Here is a 24551-nt window from a genome sequence, read left to right as displayed (position 1 = left end):
ATCTCGTTATAGTAACTTGTTTGAAAAGTTAATGATTTATGTATACATCTGTGTTTCATTCGTTATAGTAACTTGTTGAAGAAGTTAATGATTTATGTATACATCTGTGTTTCATTCGTTATAGTAACTTGTTGAAGAAGTTAATGATTTATGTATACATCTGTGTTTCACTCGTTATAGTAACTTGTTGAAGAAGTTAATGATTTATGTATACATCTGTGTTTCACTCGTTATAGTAACTTGTTGAAGAAGTTAATGATTTATGTATACATCTGTGTTTCACTCGTTATAGTAACTTGTTGAAGAAGTTAATTATTTTTGTATACATCTGTGTTTCACTCGTTATAGTAACTTGTTGAAGTTAAATGTATACATCTGTGTTTCACTCGTTATAGTAACTTGTTGAAGAAGTTAATGATTTATGTATACATCTGTGTTTCACTCGTTATAGTAACTTGTTGAAGAAGTTAATGATTTATGTATACATCTGTGTTTCACTCGTTATAGTAACTTGTTGAAGAAGTTAATGATTTATGTATACATCTGTGTTTCATTCGTTATAGTAACTTGTTTGAAAAGTTAATGATTTATGTATACATCTGTGTTTCACTCGTTATAGTAACTTGTTGAAAAAGTTAATGATTTATGTATACATTTGTGTTTCATTTGTGATAGAAACTTGTTGAAGAAGTTTATGATTTTATCTTTAAATCTATGTTTCATTCGTTATGGTAACTGGTTGAAGAAGTTAATGATTTTATGTATACATCTATGTTTCATTCGTTATAGTAACTGGTTGAAGAAGTTTATGATTTTATCCTTACATCTGTGTTTCACTCGTTATAGTAACTTGTTTGAAGAAGTTAATGATTTATGTATACATCTGTGTTTCACTCGTTATAGTAACTTGTTTGAAAAGTTAATGATTTATGTATACATCTGTGTTTCATTCGTTATAGTAACTTGTTGAAGAAGTTAATGATTTATGTATACATCTGTGTTTCATTCGTTATAGTAACTTGTTGAAGAAGTTAATGATTTATGTATACATCTGTGTTTCATCGTTATAGTAACTTGTTGAAGAAGTTAATGATTTATGTATACATCTGTGTTTCATTCGTTATAGTAACTTGTTGAAGAAGTTAATGATTTATGTATACATCTGTGTTTCATTTGTTATAGTAACTTGTTGAAGAAGTTAATGATTTATGTATACATCTGTGTTTCACTCGTTATAGTAACTTGTTGAAGAAGTTAATGATTTATGTATACATCTGTGTTTCACTTGTTATAGTAACTTGTTGAAGAAGTTAATGATTTATGTATACATCTGTGTTTCACTCGTTATAGTAACTTGTTTGAAAAGTTAATGATTTATGTATACATCTGTGTTTCACTCGTTATAGTAACTTGTTGAAGAAGTTAATAGTTTATGTATACATTTGTGTTTCACTCGTTATAGTAACTTGTTTGAAAAGTTAATGATTTATGTATACATCTGTGTTTCATTCGTTATAGTAACTTGTTGAAGAAGTTAATGATTTATGTATACATCTGTGTTTCATTCGTTATAGTAACTTGTTGAAGAAGTTAATGATTTATGTATACATCTGTGTTTCACTCGTTATAGTAACTTGTTGAAGAAGTTAATGATTTATGTATACATCTGTGTTTCATTCGTTATAGTAACTTGTTGAAGAAGTTAATGATTTATGTATACATCTGTGTTTCACTCGTTATAGTAACTTGTTGAAAAAGTTAATGATTTATGTATACATCTGTGTTTCATTCGTTATAGTAACTTGTTGAAGAAGTTAATTATTTATGTATACATCTGTGTTTCATTCGTTATAGTAACTTGTTTGAAGAAGTTAATGGTTTATGTATACATTTGTGTTTCACTCGTTATAGTAACTTGTTGAAGAAGTTAATGGTTTATGTATACATTTGTGTTTCACTCGTTATAGTAACTTGTTTGAAAAGTTAATGATTTATGTATACATTTGTGTTTCATTTGTTATAGAAACTTGTTGAAGAAGTTTATGATTTTATCCTTAAATCTATGTTTCATTCGTTATGGTAACTGGTTGAAGAAGTTAATGATTTTATCCTTACATCTGTGTTTCACTCGTTATAGTAACTTGTTTGAAGAAGTTAATGGTTTATGTATACATTTGTGTTTCACTCGTTATAGTAACTTGTTGAAGAAGTTAATGGTTTATGTATACATTTGTGTTTCACTCGTTATAGTAACTTGTTTGAAAAGTTAATGATTTATGTATACATCTGTGTTTCTCTCGTTATAGTAACTTGTTGAAGAAATTTATGATTTTATCCTTACATCTGTGTTTCACTCGTTATAGTAACATGTTGGGGAAGTTAATGATTTTATCCTTACATCTGTGTTTCACTCGTTATAGTAACATGTTGGGGAAGTTAATGATTTTATGTATACATCTGTGTTTCACTCGTTATAGTGAGTGGTTGAAGAAGTTAATGAGTCAGAACTGGTTCCTCACTATTGGCTTCTCTGTTTTGACTTATCATTCAAAGAGTCTGGCCGTTTTAATACTGTTGTGCCGTATATGTTCTAGCTTAATTATGTTTATGATGGGTACTAGCTGCTTTTAGCTGTGTTAGTCTACAATGAACTGTCAACCACTCTATGGGTACTGCTAGCTGCTGTTAGCTGTGTTAGCCTACAATGAACCGTCCTCCACTCTATGGGTACTAGCTGCTGTTTGGTATGTTAGCCTACAATGAACTGTCAACCACTCTATGGGTACTAGCTGCTGTTAGCTGTGTTAGCCTACAATGAACCGTCCTCCACTCTATGGGTACTAGCTGCTGTTAGGTATGTTAGCCTACAATGAACTGTCACCCACTCTATGGGTACTAGCTGCTGTTAGGTATGTTAGCCTACAATGAACCGTCCTCCACTCTATGGGTACTAGCTGCTGTTAGGTATGTTAGCCTACAATGAACCGTCCTCCACTCTATGGGTACTAGCTGCTGTTAGCTATGTTAGCCTACAATGAACCGTCCTCCACTCTATGGGTACTAGCTGCTATTAGCTATGTTAGCCTACAATGAACCGTCCTCCACTCTATGGGTACTAGCTGCTGTTAGGTATGTTAGCCTACAATGAACCGTCAACCACTCTATGGGTACTAGCTGCTGTTAGCTATGTTAGCCTACAATGAACCGTCAACCACTCTATGGGTACTAGCTGCTGTTAGGTATGTTAGCCTACAATGAACCGTCAACCACTCTATGGGTACTAGCTGCTGTTAGGTATGTTAGCCTACAATGAACTGTCACCCATTCTAGGTGGAATTGCTCATCATTCTCATTTGTTTGTGCCAGTGGATATCGAAGTTGAGAAAATATCATTCGTGTGGGGTTTCAAAGACAAAAGGACTTAACTTTTCGGTTGTACTTGGTTCATTGAAGGTAATTAATCGACTTTCATGGATGTTATTTTGTTTTGTAAATGTAAATCGGAAAGGAGATTTCCTTGTTGGTCAAACTTTGTCACGCCGTTTGACAAAACATGTAATCAACACATCTTTGATGTGAGGGGAACGTTAATGTGTAACATAGTTTCTCTTTCTGTTTTATGACCTCGATAGCAGTCCTTAGTCGCGTTCTATAAAGTAAAGAAAACGTAAGATTGATTTACGATGTTTTATTTTTCATTAAATCTACTGATAACGGAATACATAGTAGAACTTTTGTTAAACAACGGAGAATTAACTGTTTAACTGTTAATTGTTTATCTGTCAAAATAGTATCATTTGTTAAGAGTGTATTTAATTGTATTTTCTCTCAGTTCCACTGACTGAGGCTGTTTTTTTTTAACCCTCATCATTATATATGGTTCGGTATGACAGCTTGCCTTCAAGTGATGTAACTCAGCGGTAAGCTTGGGAACTTAGAAGGTTAAAATATTTTGTGTTTAATACTCACGGTGGCCACAGCACACTGTGTGTATTGAAAGCTAAACATAAATATTCAACTTAGATAACATTTTAAGCTCTTAGTTAATATTTTGTTGATAATACACATACCACAGGAATATCCGAATTATTTAGTTTCTAGATTGGTAGATCTTATTTTGTGCGTAATTATTTTTAAAATTATTTCTGTTTTCTTTCAGTTTTTCGTAAGCTGATAATTTTTTAAATTCATCTCGCCTTTACAAGTTTTAAATAATGCATAACGTGCAGGAATTGAAGAGACTTCAATAGATATTACAGCTACCACTAAAGGAAACACGATTACTAGTACATTAAAAAATGAATCACTAAGACGATTTAAAATGTCTGAATAAAAACAACTATTGATGTCCTAAAAACGCCAGAAAAGTAAAAATCACTTTTACGTCTTCCTTTGTATCGGAGAGTGTTAATTATGTAGGGATGACACGGGCGTTCGTATTAAAGCAATACAAAAGTCATCTGGAATTTCTTCTCTACAGGTCTGTGGAAGCCAGATATGAAGAGCTATTTGACAGAGTAGCTCTTCTCCCGGTGTACATGCCGCTTTTCAGCTATTCAGAGCGTCTGAAATTCGAAATCAGGCAAAATATCCAAAATCAAAATGTCTTATTTTCGTTTATCATTATCTTTCTTCAACAGGACTAGTGCGGACATAGTTCTAGTGGTAACTTTAATTACTAATAAATTTACTATAATACAATACACACAGAGAAAAAAAAAACTATTTACTTTGCCCTGAGTAACTGTAACGTTAATTTTTTTTTAATAATAATGTAGTTAAAGTAATATGTTTATGGAACTGGAATCTTAAGCCTCAACAGCATCTTTTTCACATGTTAGCTAAACCGTTTGGCCAAAGGCTTCTAGAATTCAGGCGTAGCTTTTCGCAGTTTCAAACAACTGAACAAGGGGAAGGTGACCATCTAGCCGCATCAGCCACCACGAGGGCTTTGTTTTACCCTTTGAATCAAAGAACAAGATTGATTTGTACGTTAATTATCGTTTATAGCTGAAAGTGCGGAGACTGTTGAGCAGCTTCACGTCTCGAACCCTGGAACCTTCGTTACATCTATACATAAAGATGAGTTTGTATATGAATGTCTTTTAAGCGTTTTAAACGTCATGACCTCCACACTTCTACTAATTGAGAGTAAAGAGTTCGTAAATTTGATTTATATGTAAACGTATTTATCTTTTCTTTTTTTTTGTCAAATGATCTGGGTGTGGCCTAATGGCTTGGACTGTAGATTGTGCTCATGGCACGCGTCTTGTTCCTGGGAAAACAATCTTCATACTTGAGAGTTGTGGATGCGGTGTAAGAGTGGCAATCAGATCCAACCATTTAGTAAGATAAGAGAAGAGTATCTCAAGAGTTCGCTGTCGATGGTGCTGTCTTCCATTTAATTCGACATTTCAAAGTTACGAAGGACTAATACAGATATGCCTCAAACAGTGTTGTTTTCTCAACACATCAACGATAACACCAAAAAAAAATAACGTTTCCAAAGATTTATCTAATACGGTACGTTGGACTGCGGCAAGTTTATGAACTCACAATATTAAAGTCCAGGGTTCGATTCCCCATGGTAGACACAGCAGATAGCCAAAGATATTTTTGTTCTAGCACAACAAAACCAGTGCTTAAGTTATAAATACATTTATCATTTCGAAAATTGTTGAATTTCGAAGTCTTAATAATGGAAGTCCAGTTCAGTTTAGACTTTGATCGAGGCCCGGCAGTTAAGGCACTCGACTCGTACCCTGAGACGCGGGTTCGAATCCCCGTCACACCAAACATGCTCCTCCATTCAGCCGTGGGAGCGTTATAATGCGACGGTCAATCTCGCTATTCGTTGGTGAAAGAGTAGCCCAAATGTTGACGGGTGGTGATGACTAGCTGCCTTCCCTCTACTATTACACTGCTAAATTATGGATGACTAGCGTAGATAGTCCTCGTGTAGCTTTGCGCGAAATTCAAAACAAACAAACAATACACTTTGATCAGCGTGGGTTATTAGGTTGTACTAGTTTGAGAGAATTTCACTCCTCACCAGCAACCTTGAACACACGTTAAAAAAAAAAAAGAACTGGACCTATGTCGTAGTGAAAGTTATCATAACTGTTGTTGACCAATGACACTCTTTCTTCACTTCATCCATCCAGTGTGTATGTTTTTCTCATAGTGCTTTCAAGCACATTCACACCAACAACATGTTGTAATCTTTAGTATTTTACTGAGTATCGTTTGATGGTTTGGTAGGAAATGATGATTTAGGCTTTTGACTCGCAATCTGTGAGTCGCAGTTTCGAATCTCCGTCACACCAAACATTCTCGCCCGTTTAGCAGTGGGTGTGTTATAAAGTCACGCTCAATCCCACTATTCGTTGGTAAAAGAGTAGCCCGGTTAAGGACGACTAGCGCAGATAACTCTCGTGTAGTTTTGCGCAAAATTCAAAACAAACAAATAAAATCTGTTTTTATGAGTTGCAAATCATGGTTTGTGTACTGTAAAACAACAGATGCGAAAGTTTCACATGTATTTACTTCATGATACACAGAGGGCTACCTGTACTGTATCCACCACTGATGGATCTAACCCTAAATTTTAGCATTAAGAAATCCCTGGAACATATGGCTGAGCCACGTAGTACGTGAGACATGCTTGTTTGTTAAATATTTACAGTTGCCGTCCATTTACGAAGATACGTAATAATTGTTTTATATAGAATATTAATACAAATTTATTTCTAAAGGTAATTACTATAAAAGGCTCAACAATAATATGGGATGTTATAATGCTAAAATTAGAGTTTCGATATCCACGCGGTAGGCAAAGCACAGATATCCCATTGTGGTCACTAGAAGTAAACAAACGCCCTCTTACCCGATGGCTTAGCAGTAAATCTGAAATAATTTATAACGCTAGAATTCGGTTTTCGATACCTGCAGTGAGCGGAACACAAACAGCACATTGTGTACTTATGTGCTTAATAGTAAACAAAAGCTGTGAAACTATAAGCTTTGATTAACGTAAACTATTTATAATTAAGTCAATTTCTCAAGCAAACGAACCGTTACATTAACTCAAATACTTCTCGTTTGTTTCTGCGCAACAACATGAGTAAAGTTAAGGGAAATCTTAATGGATAACTTGTCTATCTGCTATTTATGCTTGAACTACAGAGATAATTAATTATTTTCTAGGAATTCCGTGCACGCGGGAAGAAGGTAAAGAGAGAATCTTGGTTTGAATATTTTATCACTCGCATCCAAATATCTCGTGCAACCCGGAAACGTTTATCACATTGTAGGAAGTAATTAGATAACAATTCGAAGAAGTAACCGTTTGTCTCTTCGTTTAAACGTAAAACAGCAGAATGGACAATCTTCTCGGGGATCGAATCCGCAATTTCAACGTTGTAGCCTCAAAGCTTATTGCTGAAACTCGCTATAAAACAAGGTAAATGTCACTTAGTAGAAGTAATAATTCATTTTGACAAAACTGATTTATTCAACACTGCTTACCAATTTTACTGGATATATCTGTAAGAATATTACGTGTTTTGATTTCTCTAGCCTAGCAGATACTGGAAGCTTCAACAAACCGAACTGATATTTCGTGACGACTATGTTTAAATATAAATCTTAAACATCAGTTCAAATTTTCGGCTCAAAGATTAATCATTTCCAAATAACTGTTTGGGTACGATACTATTTCTTTCATAACTTTAGTCAAATGTTTAGTATCTTTCCCTAAGGTGATGGATAGCGCATTATGTAGCTTTGTGATTAAAAACACGCGACTAAACAAAGATGACAATGTGTGTGTTTTCTTATTGCAAATCCACCTGGTGCTATCTACTGCGTCCACCAAGTGAAATCTAACCTATGTTTTAGCATTGTGAACCCAAAGACTTATTGCTGTCTCACCGTGGTAAAAGATGGTGATGATTATTTCATGTAATTCGTGATAACCAATATTTTTACACCACATATTTAACAAAAAAAAAGTTGATTCTTTTAAAATATTTTATTAAACTATCCAGGACCTGACAATATGTACAAATTCATGCAAATATATATATATACCAATTAATTATTTAAATTAACTAATACTGTATTTAAAAAACAAACAAAATATGCCTTATACTTTATATATATATATATATTTCTCTTTATGAAAGTATATTAAAATAAACATTCCGCAAAGGTATCTTAAAAATTTCATACACGAAGGAAAAAAGGAAGTTAAAAACACACGAACCTTTTGGAATTCATGAGCAGTTTGAGTTTCTGTTCAAGTTTTATTAGCTTTCAAATTAACGATCTGATGTTATTTATTTTAGTTTCCATTACCAATAAAATTAACGACTTGTATCACGTTGGGTTATTCTAATCAGTATGCAAAACTGACAAAAAGATTGTGAATCCTCAAATAATGATTAGTTGGATTAATTTCAATATTTAAAGTATTTTTAATTTCTTTCTCGTAGTTCATAAGCTTTATTACCGAGTCATAAACCCGCAAGAAATCAAGTGCACAAATAATTTAGAAAAATATGTTAACAACTTTGATCGGTCTTCATATGAATCCTCTTGGAATTAGGATTAAAGCTATAACTAGGCTTAAAGCTATAGTTAGGGATAAAGTTGTAACTAGAGATGAAGCGGTAACTTGAACTAAAATTATAATTGCGGTTAAAGCTGTAACTAGATTTAAAGCTGTAGTTAGGGTTAAAGTTGTAACTAGAGTTGTAGCGATAACTAGGGCTAAAATTATAATTAGATTTGAAGCTGTAACTAGGGTTAAAGTTATAATTAGGGTTAAAACTGTCTAGCAAAGATTTTGTTATTATACAATAAGCACTTTTTTTTCTTTGGAGTCGAGTTATCTTTTCTTTGTCAATCTTGATCGTTAGATACGACAATAAAGGTATGTGTTTAATGTGCGTACTTAATAGCCGTAAGGGTACTCCAACTTTAAACTCACGAAATGCAGGTCAGTGATCAACACTATTTTATGACATGAAACGTGAGACACCACGTGGCTAACACACGTGATAAGCATACCAGTTTCTTAACCCATGTAACGGGTGTGAAAGTTGTGGTGTAATAATAAAACCCCAAATAAATCACTTTGTTCGCAGCTTTTATATCGATGATCATGAGAAATCATAGATTTTCGGAACGAGTTACTGACTTAAATTGTGCAATATAAGATATAACTCTTTCCACTAAATCTGTAGTAGTTATCAATATCTCCACTAGATGGCAGCAACTATCTTCAGGGTACCATTAATGATCAGCACCGAGTGAGATGGTGTTATAAACCTTGAAAAAAGGTTTGACACGTAGTTTTCCTGTAAGACTGCTCAATAAACTGTTCAGTCCTCCTCCACCACCACCACTCAATAAACTACCCAGTCCTCCTATACCACCATTACTCAATATGTTAGTCAGCCCACCTACACCACTTAATAAATTAACAAGCCCTCCTAAACCACCACTCAACAATCCACTTAAGGGTGAAGAGCTTAAACTGACGTGAACACCGTTTGGAGTTATCTTGATCCCTCCCCCACGTTGCCCCCCACCGTGACTGCCATAATCGCGATTATATTGATGCTCATAAGGTTGAGAGACACTTTTAGTGGGTTGGTGGGGATTTTGAGGAACGTAACCTTGCTGGTGAGCATAACCATTTCGCTGATGGAAGGTGTGACAGGGAGTTATCCAAGCCGTGAGATTTCCAGAGCACTTCTCGAAGGAAGATGGCCTGTAAACAGAATTATACCATTAGTTTTAACTTGTGCTGGTTACGTAAGAGAAAAGTGGCAAATATTCAACTCCATTTCAATCTTATTACAACTTTTGTAACTAATTTAAACTCCCTTTGACAAGATTATGAAGTTACTTATAAAATTAAAGTGTTTCCCTTTGAGACTGCTTATTTAACGTCTACTGCACGAGCCAGTCCGATATCTTGATAGGGATAAAACGAGGGTCATTTCTAAAAGGCTTGGACTGATTTCATTAAACAAAACGAAAATGTTTGGCACTGTTTACGAGGTCTAGGTTGCTAGTCCAGACCAGTGGCCTGACCCAAGACCATGAGAGCCAACATGGAAAAGTTAACACGTGAAAATAAAGTAAGATGATGTAACAACTAAACATGTTTGACATGTTTTACATGCGTTTCTGAAGCGAGTAAGTTAAACTATTGGTCCAGGTGGGATGGTAAATGAAGTTATTCAAAGTTATTCCAATCGATTTGCCAGACCAGCTGAATCGAAGATTCGCTAATTGATTACTGTATTGTCAGCAAAACATAAAAAAGTGGTACCATAGTACCGCTCTCTTCAAAAAAGGAATTAGTTTCAATATTTTGTGAAACTAACAGCACAGTAAAGCCTAAAATGCAGTGTGGAAGTTGAAATAGATGAACAATGTATCACAGGATAAGCTCCTAGCGATTCTTAAATTATAAATGTCATTTCTGTAACTAAGAGTGGTTATAAGAATGATGGTATAATTAAGAGTGGATATAACAATGATGGTATAATTAAGAGTGGTTATAAGAATGATGGTATAATTAAGAGTGGTTATAATAATGATGGTATAATTAAAAGTGTAATAAGAATGATGGTATAATTAAGAGTGGATATAAGAATGATGGTATAATTAAGAGTGGTTATGAGAATGGTGGTATAATTAAGAGTGGATATAAGAATGATGGTATAATAATGGTATAATATAGAGTGGTTATAAGAATGATGGTATAATTAAGAGTGGATATAAGAATGATGGTATAATAATGGTATAATTAAGAGTGGATATAAGAATGATGGTATAATAATGGTATAATTAAGAGTGGTTATAAGAATGATGGTATAATAATGGTATAATTAAGAGTGGTTATAAGAATGATGGTATAATTAAGAGTGGTTATAAGAATGATGGTATAATTAAGAGTGGATATAAGAATGATGGTATAATTAAGAGCGGATATAAGAATGATGGTGTAATTAAGAGTGGTTATAAGAATGATGATATAATCAAGAGCGGATATAAGAATGATGGTATAATTAGGAGCGGATATAAGAATGGTGGTATAATTAAGAGTGGTTATAATAATGATGGTATAATTAAGAGTGGTTATAAGAATGATGGTATAATAATGGTATAATTAAGAGTGGTTATAAGAATGATGGTATAATTAAGAGTGGTTATAAGAATGATGGTATAATAATGGTATAATTAAGAGTGGTTATAAGAATGATGGTATAATTAAGAGTGGATATAAGTATGATGGTATAATTAAGAGCGGATATAAGAATGATGGTGTAATTAAGAGTGGTTATAAGAATGATGATATAATTAAGAGCGGATATAAGAATGATGGTATAATTAAGAGCGGATATAAGAATGGTGGTATAATTAAGAGTGGTTATAAGAATGATGATATAATTAAGAGCGGATATAAGAATGATGGTATAATTAAGAGTGGATATAAAAATGATGGTATAATGCCTCACATGGTACCATACAGATTTCATCATGTCATGTTTTATTAAAGTTTTGTTTTCGTTGTTGATGTTTTTATGATCAGTTATGCTCAGCTTCATTAATGGAAATCTTTCGAAAGAACCCTAAATCACAGGTTTCCAGAATTACCTCACTGTTGACCATTCTAAGATCAGTACTGGGATGCTGGGATATCTCGTGCGGCAGGTGTTTAAATACCCTAGTGATTCATGCTTTACAAACACGATTCAACATGAAAGCTTTAAATTAGCTGGAAAACATATTTACTTACCAGACATTAAAGTTATGACGATGAAACATCTCCAAAACGCAGTTGACGTCATCATAAATGTTATCATCTCTTAACTCTAGAAATAAAAATGTGAACAAACACTTTTTACAAATTACATGACCGATATCCCCCTTTCCTTAAGATTTCGTATTCAACAGCAAACAAAATCAAGTTTTTGTACACAAGAATAAAAATAATATTTAACAGTTTTAGGTTTTATCGAAATTATTCGCATCATTAGGGCCAAAAGTGTCTCTCACTTACAGTATACAAACAAACAAAATCTTGCCTTTGTATTACATTTCAGAAAATTCTTTACATATAATGATTTTGAATTTTAGCGGGAGTAAAAGTCACAAAACCCAAACATCTCGAACAATGTGTATGCATGTTTTATTTCCAGAAAAAATTACTGTCTCTCGCCCCTGAGACAGTACTTTTGCTTTAAATAACTTAAGGTTTCTTTCGTGTCACCACACAGTAAGAAATATTCCTTCTTGAGATGCTAATTAAACTTCCAACTCTTAATTCAAATGTTCTTACACAAAATTTGGTAGGGTTATTTAATTGTTTGTTTGTTTTTGAATTTCTCGCAAAGCTACACGAGGGCTATCTGCAGTGTAAGACTAGAGGGAAGGGAGTTAGTCATCACCACCCACCACTAACTCTTGAGCTACTCTTTTACCAACGAATAGTCGAATTGACCGTCACATTATAACGCCGCCAAGGCTAAAAGGGCGAGCATATTTTGTGCTACGGGGATTCGAACCCGCAACTCTCAGATTGCGAGTCGAGGTCCTTAACCACCTGGCCATGCCGAGCCAATTACTTAATATAAGCTCATCTAGGTTCAAAGTTTATTTGCTGCATCTATAACGAAAGAAACCTTGGTTTAAACTTACGATTACACGATAGCTGACATATATTGATACCAGGACTTTTCTGAGACGACTGGCACCAGTAGCGATCATTGATCTGAAAGAAATCAGACAAAAACAAACAGTGTGTATTGTCACTGGTTTGAAAGAAACCGGACGAAAACATATAGCACGTATTATCATTTTCTGAAAGACACCAAGTAAAAACAGACAGCATGTATTCATGTCTTTTTAGATAACAAACAACTAGTCAACAATTACGATGAAAATGTCGAGTCTCACAATTAATCTTCCAAACATTTAGACTAAATTTATTACTAACATATAGATCTAATCTAAATTTGTTATCGGGTATTTTTATCACAAAGAAAATTAAATAATTGGCTAAGGAAAGCTCTACACATGGCAAATTGAGTCCATTCTAACAGGATAACACTTCATGAAACTCGTCTCTGAGAAATGTCGCCATGAGTTTTTGATACAAACCTAACAAAATGGCGACATAGAATCTTCACTATCAAAAGATAAAGGTGAACCACACAAGAGTGGAACCCTTATCAAAGTTTACGTAATTTAATTTGAAAAAAACAATGTTATAATATTATGAGATTTCGCAACAAACTTAAAAACTGCTTGACAAGAATAATATAAAGTAAAATAATAACAAATAATTAGTGTGTTAAAAGCAATGATAAACTACGAGTCATAGTTTTAATTTCGCTAGTGAGGTGTAGTTTTATCTATCAAAGTTGTGGGTCTCAATACTTTCAACAAACCAGGGTGTAAAACACATAGTTAATATTATTTTTAATTAGTGTGATACCTAAGTATAGTTTATTGTGGTGCAACACTAAGGTTGATAAGTTATAACGTGTTTCGATACACGTGCGGACACATCACAGATTGTCCATTGTGATTCTATGTATCTAAGTACAAACAAACACGAACCATTGTGATATGGACACTGACTCTTTAGTAATACGAATATTTAACTTGAAAACAGGACTATTAAAAAAGATATTGGCCTTTAAGATAATAATACGTATAAAAGTTTATTGTGCGCGAGAAAAAAATAAAACTATTATCATAATTTTAAGTTACCTGAAACAGTCCATAGTTGGCGCTTCCGTCACTGTTCCGTTTTTCAACACTTGTGTCGTACCTACTTTCCCAATACAGTAAGCAAAGCCCTATTCAACAGTAATAAACACACTCGGTTTCAGAATAAATTCAACAGAAAGTTCCTTTTGTGAAACTGTTCCCCAAAGACATTTCATCAAGAAGTCTTCTGTTGTATTTTTATTATTATCACGTACATGTTAGTACATCTACACTAAAATACATAGGACTAATGAGCTATATTGCTATTATTATCATACTCATTTTGGTTCAGCTATACTCATATTTTTAGGACTAGTTAATTCTATCTCAACTATTTTCCTACTCAAACTTCCTACAATATTATTTCCAAACAAAAGCTAAGTGGATAATCAGTTTGACTCCAAGGTTCGAAAAAACATTGTGTTAAACAGAAGAGGAATAGCGACTGTTTGTTTGTTTTTGAATTTCTCACATGGCTACACGAGTGTTATCTGCGCTAGTCGCCTGTAAGTTAGCAGTGTAAGACTAGAGGGGAGGCAGCTAGTAATCACCACCCACCGCCAACTGTTGGGATACTCTGTTATCAACGAATAGAGGGATTAACTGTCACTTATAACGCCCCTTTGGTACCTGCTACTCATATATTGTGAATCTAGCACCCTTACCACCTGACTATGCCTGATCAGAAATAATGGCTTTTTTTAATTTTCAAACTACAGTATGAAATATACATATATATATAAAACTGGCAATAGAAATCACGGATTATGAAAGCGACATTACGGTTGTAACTTCCATAGAAACGTTCGAAACATAAGAAATTTTGTAATTTCTTGTCAACATAAATTAGTTTTTCATAATACACAGTCCATCCTTGGGCCGGCAGTAAGTTTACGGATTTGCATTGCTAAAATTCGATGTGTGATTCATTCCCCTTCTGTGGAAAGAAGGCAAATAATCTTTCGTGTACTTTTTAAGCTTAGAAGGTAAACTCTGATGAACACAAGGCTTTTATGACACAAAATGTAAACTAACGTGTCAATCTATATTTACGTTTATTGCTATACAATAATATCTTACATAAAGGACTTGTCACTAGTGACACCTATCGTTCGATAAACAAAGTATTTGGATTCTACAGCTTGTACCATGGAAGTATTAATAATGTCTAGACAGAATATAATAATAATAATTACTTAGTCATGAATTTTGATTGCGTGTAATTATTTGTAGAAATTGTTATCCAATTGTTTTAAAAAATCAGTGTTAGAATAAAAAACTTATTAGTTGAACAATTACACCGAACACCGACTACTAAATTATGTTAAATATATATATACATCTTTTGTCTTCTTTTTTTTCAGTATATCTTATCTTTAGGCGTTTTTAATTACATCTTAACATATGTGTGTTTATATCGATAGAACGTGTGAAAACTTATGACAACTTGTATTTTCTTCTAGAATACTCGCGCGATCTTATTTTCAGAACAAACAATTCGAAATAGAATGGCTTTGAGTGAACATAACCTTTTACACAGTCAGCTAATGATTTCTTGCGAGAGTAAGTACGTTTCAAACAACGAACTGTGGTCTCTACAGACCCCCCCCCTCCCATCTTCCAGTGGCACAACGGTATGTCTTTCGACTTGCACCTATAGAAACCGGGTTTCGATACCTGTGGTGAGTAGAGCACAGATAGCCCTTTGTGTAGCTTTGCCCTTAACTACAAACCAACAGGGCCTGGCATGGCCTGGTTGGTTAAGGCATTCGACTCGTAATCTGAGGGTGGTGAGTTCGAATCCCCGTCGCACCAAACATGCTCGCCCTTTCAGCCATGGGGGCGTTATAATGTGATGGTCAATCCCACTATTCGATGGTAAAAGAGTAGCCCAAGACAGCTAGCACAGATAGCTCTCGCTTAGCTTTGCACGAAATTCAAAAAAACAAACAAACAAAATCTATAGATAAATGACACATACATTTCGAAATATCCTCTTGTGGAAACTTGTGGATTTCATGAAGTTCACGTGCAAGTTCGCAACGATCATAAACTTTACTAAGTCCTCTGGTGGTAATCAAAGTAACTATGAAAACTGCTATTAAAATGGAAGGTTTCATTTTTATATCTGGAAAAGTAAGGAAAATGAAATGAAGTTATAAATAATTTATAATATAATATTCTTTAATAACATTTATTTTATAAATAAAATATAATTATTAATTAATTATCCCAAAAATCTACATTACCGAAGTAATAATTAAACTAATCCTACAAAATTGAAGTCAACAAAAGGAAAAGCTGAAAAACAATAATTATTATGTTGGTTATGGTTCTTGACTTATAATCTGCGGATCGCTGATTCGAATTCTTTAACCCAACGTGAATTTTCAGGCCGCTATAAAGTGATACTGTTTATGTGTGTTTTTTTCTTATAGCAAAGCCACAACATGCTGTGTGCTGAGTTCACCGAGAGGTTTGGTTTGTTTTGAATTTCTCGCAAAGCTACTCGAGGTCTATCTGCGCTTGCCGTCCCTAATTTAGCAGTGTAAGACTAGAGGGAAGGCAGCTAGTCATCATCACCCACCGCCAACTCTTGGGGCTACTCTTTTACCAACGAATAATTGGATTGACCGTCACGTTATAACGCCCCCACGACTGAAAGATCGAGCATGTTTGGTGTGACGAACCTGCGACCCTCACATTACGAGTCGAGTGCCTTAACTACCTGGCCATGCCGGACCTCCACCGAGGGGAGTCGAACCCCTGATTTTAGCGTTGTAAATCCGTAGACTTACCGCTGTACTAGCGAGGTACTAAAGTGATACTTAGTTACACTTTTTATTATTAAAAGAATAGCCCAAGAGTTAGCAGTGGATAGTGTTAACTAAGTGTCTTTCCTCTAGCCCAGCTCTTCTCCACTGTGTGAAGGTGAATAATGAGGCCAATGAATATTTTCAATTATTCAACAAAAATTCTAGAGAGAAAAAAATAGTAGTTAGTTATTATTTTATGTTGTATTTATTCTAGTTGCACCTACTGATACAGCGGTAAGTCTAAGGATTTACAACGCTAAAATCAGGGGTTCGATTCTCCTCGATGGACTCAGCAGATAGCCTGATGTGGCTTTGCTATAAGAAAAACACACACTCACAAGCACACATTATTCTAGTTGTAGTTTGATGTATAATTAAGTTTAATGTTTTTCCGTCGTTTTTCGATCTGGGTTGAGCGAGCTGTTGTGAAAAATGTACAGTGATGAACGACCTGGAAATGGTTACAAATCACTGTTCCAGCTTATCATTTCGAAATAAGGACTGTTGGAGAAGATAGCCCTCGTGTAGCTTTGCGCGAAATTCAAAAAACAAACAGTTGGAATAGTAATCAGATTGTGACACGTTAACAATGACTGAACGCTTTTTGATCTTTCTTCATCAAGTTTCTAGCTGTTTATAACGTTGTTTATATTTTAATTAGGAAAACGTCTCTTCGTACAACAAGTGATGGTGTTTCTACGTATTATCATTACGTAATGTTTTACAGTAAATGGTGAAACTGAGAAATGCCAAACACGGCCTTTGATAATAATTGTTGTTGTTTTTTACTTGCTAATTAATTAATTTTTCTAATTGACTATTGAAACCAATTGATTTTCTCCACGCCACACAGATACTGAGACACGTTGGTTCTAATAGCTTTACACATGAAGAGCCAGACGTAGCCTGATAATCACATTGTCGGGCTACAGTTAGGAAGAAGATACATGGTTCTTACCGCGATATACACTGAACACTCTTCGTAAGTGCAGCTGGGGACTGTATAATGGTTACTATGTAGCTTTAAGTTTCGTTAAACGGTTACTATGTGACTGTGCGTTTTGATAAACGGTTCAAATCCGCCCAGTAGACGTCTGTTGGTGTTCACTAACTGTATTTATTCTGTTTCTAATTTGAAATGACCATGCTCGAACTCTGACCTGAATTCGTACGTATCATTTCAGTAACCACTTACATCAAACAAGCGTCCAACACTCTTATAAATATATAACTATTAACATTAGATAGCTATCCAACACCCCCATATAAACAACTCTTCAAGAATTATTAACAGAAAACAACATCCAATACTCTTGCACAGACGTACGATAAGAAACGAACCGATATTTGATAGAACACCTTACGTCGACTAAAGAGTTCACCTGACATTAAATATCTATATGAAAGGTCGGTACAAAATCTTTTTCAAATCAATGTTAGGCTGACCAAACTTTAATAAAGAATTCATAGTTTTGCTTAGTTACTTTTTTGTAACACTAGATGGCACGACAATTCTTACCTTTCAACTGGAGCAAATAAGATTCACGCAGCACCTGTAACAACGTTCGTTTGTAACTGAAAGACCAGCGGATCGTCTTTTTATAATGGGCCGTTAGGGGCGACTGACCGTTACGTACGTGAACTAACATTTACGGAAAACCACAGCACAGACAGGCTTTCATTCGTGTGGAAGCTGTCGGCGGTTAACCAATCATCAAACAGTTTCAACTTCTTAATAGAAATATTTAGAAAAGCTTCAGTTAAAACAGAAAAATATACAGCACGCAAGCGCGGTTCACGCTTTCCTCGTTTACGACCTCAAATCTTGAACTCTACGTTGCACGTGCCTGATCGCATAGTTTGGTCACAAGTAACAATAAACCTAAAGATTTAGGTTGATGATGAAACTGTATTGTTTTGATCTTATTAACAAGAAAACCGACTGTTTCATGTATGCATTTTCCACACTACAACACTATAGATGGCATATATGTTCCGTCATAATTCAGGCCCTATGTCCAGATTGCATGTTTTTTTTTCAGAATATATCCCGTTTCTCTTTTCAGTCATTTACTTGGAGGAAAATATAACACTTTTTTTTTTAATGACAGTTTTATTTGTTTGTTTTAGTGCAAAACCACACATTACGCTATCTGTATTCTGTCCACTACGGAGGATCGAACTCTGGGTTTGAGTGTTGAAATCTACCGAGTACAACATGCCGGTTGATTTTCCATATAGCTAGTGAAATGTATGGAATCGACTGATAATCCACGCTAACGCAGTAAAACTTGAATAAATGTGTTTTTTGGTTTTAAATTAATTGTATTATTTATATCACACGTAAGAGCTATTTCAACGTCAAATTATTTCCATGCGAGTTTTGAGTAAAATATTTCACGCTTGTTTCGTTTGTTTTATTAGTCTGAAGTTTAGCTGTGAGTATATGATTACTTTTTGAGTCGCGACATGAATTCGTACGGCCAACCGTAAGAGGAGTGATTTGTTGTTATATTGTTTAAAGTTAATTACAAAGCTACACAATGCTATTCTCACCAGGGTCATCAAAACCCGGTTTCTACCGTTCTAAGTGCGCAGAACATATCACTTTGTCACTAGGGGACAAGAGATTTGAAAGATCGCCTAGAAAATAATGGAAAGAGATGCTATAAATACCCTCATCAAGGTATTTAATTATAAAATAATTCAATGTAATGAATATATCGATAAGTTTGTCTATTCATATGTATATTTATATTTACGTTACGTGGTTTCTTTGTTTGCGCAAACCTACACAATGGTTTGTTTGTTTGTTTGTTTTTGAATTTCGCACAAAGCAACTCGAGGGCTAACTGTGCTAGCCGTCCCTAATTTAGCAGTGTAAGACTAGAGGGAAGGAAGGCAGCTAGTCATCACCACCCACCGCCAACTCTTGGGCTACTCTTTTACCAACGAATAGTGGGATTGACTGTCACATTATAATGCCCACACGGCTGGGATGGCGAGCATGTTTGGCGCGACGGGGATGCGAACCCGCGACCCTACACAATGGACTACCCGTGCTTTATCCACTGCGACGGATCGAACCCTGGATTTTAACGTTGTAAATCTGTACTTAGTTATTAGTTCCACACAACAGTGCGACTCTGTAAATAACACAGAGAACTAACTAAGACACCGTGAATAACACACTTTCGAAAGTGGATTCAGTTTCTCACACCAGTGGCTTAGTGGTAAGTAAGTGGGCTTATAACGCTATACGGCTTTAGATTCTTGCGGAGGAGTTAGCATAGCTAGCCCATTGCACAGCTTAGTGCTTTAAAACAAAAGAAACCAAGTCCACTTTTGGAACCAAGTTTAACATTTGTAAAAGTTCAGAGTGTTGCAGGTTGGTGGTGGTTCCAATTGACAATTCAGTTGGTTTACTTGTTGCTGATATCACCATATTCGTACGTTCTAAAGTAGTTATTGGAAAGCTATAAAAACGTTTTGGAGTTAATAAGTGAATCGATTTTAAACAGAATCGGTCTTTTTTCAGTCTCGTACAGTTTGTTGTTGTTTTTTAAACCACTGTTTCTTAGTTTTAAATACATTCATCACATATTCAGCTGCAAGAGGCGGGAAAAAATTCGGTTTCAAAAGGTTTTTTTACTGAACGAAGTAGAAATAGAGAAAATTATTATATGGAAATTTTAGAGAGGGAATACATGTATAGGTACATCCAAAATCCAAAACAAACAAATCACTCTATCATGATGACCAGAAGGCAGATAACCCATGTGTAGCATTAAGACGACATCCGAAACAGTCTTTTAAAGATCATCAAAATGTGATTAAAAAAAGACCACATCGGGCTATCTGCTCTGTCCACTGAGGGGAATCGAACCACCGATTTTAGCACTGTAAATCCGTAGACTTACCACTGTCCCAGCGGGGAAAATTTAAGGAAGGAGTTCAGCTAAATTATTACCCCTGGTGGTTAAACCTATAACTAGTTTTGGTGCATTATTATTATTAATATATAACATTATGGATAACGTCTGTTTGAAAGAAATACTTTACCGTGAACGCGAATTTCAAAAAATCATATCTGGATCTAATTTGTTTATTTGTCGTTGTTTATTTTTTCTATATTTAGAGAATGTTACAGTCGATATATTAAATTGTTAAGAAAACAAATTGATTTTAAACTGAGTAAAATCCCTTGAAAATAATTCATCCAACAAAGCAATCGAACTTGAAGAAATATAGGGTATTCACATTTGTCAAAAGCCTAGCTTTAACTTCTGTTTTGTTGTTCTTTTTGTTTTTTTTAATATAGAACGGGAACAATTTCTTCAGTAGCACATTCACTGAATGATAATGAAAAGTAGGCCAAACAGCTTTTTACAGGCCTTCAGTTAAGTTTTTTTTAACAGATTCATGAAGCGAGGACTCCAGTTTTGATGTCATGTAGATTAATATTACTCGTAAGTAATCAACGTATTTTGTAAATACGAATGGAAGTTTTCTGTTTGTTTTGTTTTTGAATTTCGCGCAAAACTGCACGAGGAGCTATCTGTACTAGCCGTCCCTAATTTAGCAGTGTAAGACTAGAGGGAAGGCAGCTAGTCATCACCACCCACCGCCAACTCTTGGGCTACTCTTTTACCAACGAATAGTGGAATTGACCGTTACATTACAACGCCCCCACGGCTGAAAGGGAGAGCATGTTTGGTGTGACGGGGATTCGAACCCGCAACCCTTGGTTTGCGAGTCGAATGCATTAACCACCTGGCCAAGCCAGGGCCTATCACATGCTGACTACAACTTTTGATTGTGTTGTTGTTGTTTTATGTCGATTCATTGTACTGTGATCTCTACTTGCAACTAAACACTTAACATTTGTTCCTGTTTATATTGTGCGTAAATCTGAATTTATTTTACTTTTATGACGTCTGGCAACCCTAGGTGTTTTAGTCTCCAACTTTTGGAAACTTCATTTGGTTATTTTACAAACAGGACAAATAGTTTCTGTATGCTTCCTCTTGCTTTTCATGGGGGTAATTTTCCTAATTTTGATGCAGACCCTCCGCTTCCTACGCCACTGATTTAATAACCCTCCGAGGGGTACTATATAACTTTCTCCGGTTCATTAAATCTCAGGTGGTTAAGGCACTCGACTCGTAATCCGAGGGTCGCGGGTTCAAATCCTTATCAGACCAAACATGCTCGTCCTTTCAGCCGTGTTGGCGTTATAATGTTACGTTCAATCCCACTATTCGTTGGTAAAAGAGTAGTCCAAGAGTTGGCGGTAGGTGGTGATGACTAGCTGCCTTCCCTCTAGTCTTTCACTGTTAAATTAGGGACGGCTAGCGCAGATAGCCCTCGTGTAGCTTTGCGCGAAATTCAAAACAAACCAAATCTTCAAGAACTTGCCCTGATTCGAGGGGGGTGGTGCTCTTCCCCCATGTTCTATCTGAGTCTGATTACACCAAAAATTACAGTACCCCGAAAAACTTAAAACTTTAGAGGTATCCAAACGATGATCTTAGAAACCAAAAATCTAAAAAAAAAAAAAAAAAAAATGTCGATATGAACGTTTAAATAAACACTGGTGTTGAAAATTCAAGTATGTATTGGATTATTTATCTAATAAACTTCACCTAATTTCTTTGCAATAATTTTTTCATGATGAAAACCACAAAAGAAGAAACATTTAAGTTCTTGTGTGAAAGACACGCTCAGTTCTTTCTATTTTGAAAAGTCGTTGAAATTCGTCGGCAAAGAGACGACGTCACCAAATAAGTATTTCAAGTTCATGGACACAAAACAGGTTTTAGTTTCGGTTCTCAAGTCTCACACGTTCTTTCTTTAATTTATTAATCTTACAAGGTTTCGCACGAGGAAAATAAATGACTTTTTTCTCTCGTGCTTTGAATGGGTTCAATTCCTAAATCTGCCAAGTTTTATTTAATTATTTTCTTGTAGTAATAACTTGTCTGTATTATGACTGTCTTTTCTTTCATTCTTATTTTGAAGATCAAAGTGTATCGCATAGATGACAAAAACCTTCTGTTCCCTTACTTTAATTATGCTTAGATATTATATATATAGAACTTGTTTGTTAGAGTTACTGACACGGTTTCACCTTGTTAAATCATCACAAACTGTGCAGCATTAATTATGGACAGGTTTCAGTTAGCTACAGATTTTCATATTTACGTATGAGTTTCCATAGGTTTTCAGTTACCAATAACATATAAATCACAAGATGATTAGGTGAAACGGAAGAGAAAGAAAAATCACAGAGGGGGTAAATGAAATGTCGCTGAAGATGTAACGAATATGTTGTTGTTTTGAATTAAGCACAAAACTACACATTGTATTTTATAAATAATGTGGTGTTTGTCAGTGTAGTTTTTACATAGTATAGACCTCAGTTTTGTGCCTGGTTTTTGAATAAATTTGGTATTAACTGGAATGTCATATATTAAATTAACTGGAATGCCACGACTTCTATATTGGAGAAACAAGTAGAAAAATGGAAACCAGATTAAAAGAACATAAAAAGTCACCTTCACACGTTTTCGAACACTGCAAGTCAAAGAAACACAACATAACCATAGAAAACACTCAAATACTAAATAAAGTTTGTTTGTTTGTTTGGGAATTTCGCACAAAGCTACTCGAGGACTATCTGTGCTAGCCGTCCCTCATTTAGCAGTGTAAGACTAGAGGGAAGGCAGCTAGTCATCACCACCCACCGCCAACTCTTGGGCTACTCTTTTACCAACGAATAGTGGGATTGACCGTCACATTATACACCCCCACGGCTGGGAGGGCGAGCATGTTTTAGCGCGACGCGGGCGCGGACCCGCGACCCTCGGATTACGAGTCGCACGCCTTACGCGCTTGGCCATGCCAGGCCACTAAATAAAGAAACAAACATAAACAAACGCAAAATTAAAGAAGCCTTACTTATACAACAACTTAAACCCAAAATAAACCAATATAAAGGAACGCCTTTATACCTATATTAATATAATAAAATAAATACAATTATATATTCAAACATCTAATACCGCCCTCTACATTCCGACACTCAGTTACACAACCCCTTTCAAACATGTGGTCAGCTTCCGGTCAGTTACCTCTTTCTTTGTGAACCTGACGATGACCGAAGAAGGTCGAAACGTTGTTCGCTCTTCTATGTAAAATATTTTCTCAACCCAAACGAGCCGTTTTTGCATATAAATATACAAAAGATAGCCTACGGCATTTCTCACTCTCATAATACATAGCTTATACTAACCACCGTTACAACCCATCCACCTGTGTACCAGAGTATAACCCACAACCCAGGGGAGAGGTGACATAGTATGAAATCTTAGATGAAAAGTTGTATTTAATTATTTATTAAATTTTCGATAATATATAAGTGCTGCTAATTCACATGTAACTTCGTTCCTCTTGTAAGCACACATCGGTAAACACCAATTCGGTTTAAACTAAACCTTAGAGACGAAAATCCGATATTCTTGGTTTGGTTTCTTTTGAATTTCGCGCAAAGCTACACGAGGGCTATTTGCGCTTGGCGTCCCTAATTTAGCGGTGTCAGACAGCTAGTCTTCACTAACCACTGTCAACTCGTGAGCTATTCTTTTACCAACGAATAGTGGATTAACCGTTACATTATAATTCTGCCACGGCTGAAAGGGCGAGTATGTTTGGTGTAACGGGGATTCGAACTCGCGAAATACGAGTCGAGTGCCTTAACCTCCTGGCCATGCCAGGCCTAATAATATTATAAGAACCCATGTCTGAAAGCAAAGAACACATTATGTGAAACACAACGTCTACTACTAAATCCAGCCCCGAAAAGACCTTTCCCCAAATATTAAGTTTCATCCGACTAGACTCGGCATGGCCAAGCGTGTTAAGGCGTGCGACTCGTAA

General features: G+C 35.2%; 1 protein-coding gene across 1 annotated transcript; it reads right to left on the bottom strand.

Annotated features, from left to right (window-relative positions):
* Nucleotides 1-8215: 8215 nt before the first annotated feature.
* LOC143245496 (uncharacterized) lies at nucleotides 8216-18262 on the bottom strand. Its single transcript, XM_076491857.1, has 6 exons — nucleotides 18133-18262; nucleotides 15779-15925; nucleotides 13798-13886; nucleotides 12721-12793; nucleotides 11819-11894; nucleotides 8216-9778 (listed from the first exon to the last, which is right to left on the bottom strand). Exons 1-6 carry the CDS (start codon nucleotides 18260-18262, stop codon nucleotides 9298-9300), a joined length of 996 nt encoding a protein of 331 aa, XP_076347972.1. The 3' UTR covers nucleotides 8216-9297.
* Between the last annotated feature and the right edge of the window lie 6289 nt (nucleotides 18263-24551).

The sequence above is a fragment of the Tachypleus tridentatus genome, chromosome 2 (genome assembly GCF_004210375.1).
Source record: "Tachypleus tridentatus isolate NWPU-2018 chromosome 2, ASM421037v1, whole genome shotgun sequence".
Lineage (NCBI taxonomy): Eukaryota > Metazoa > Arthropoda > Merostomata > Xiphosura > Limulidae > Tachypleus > Tachypleus tridentatus.
This window is presented reverse-complemented; position numbering and strand designations above follow the sequence as displayed.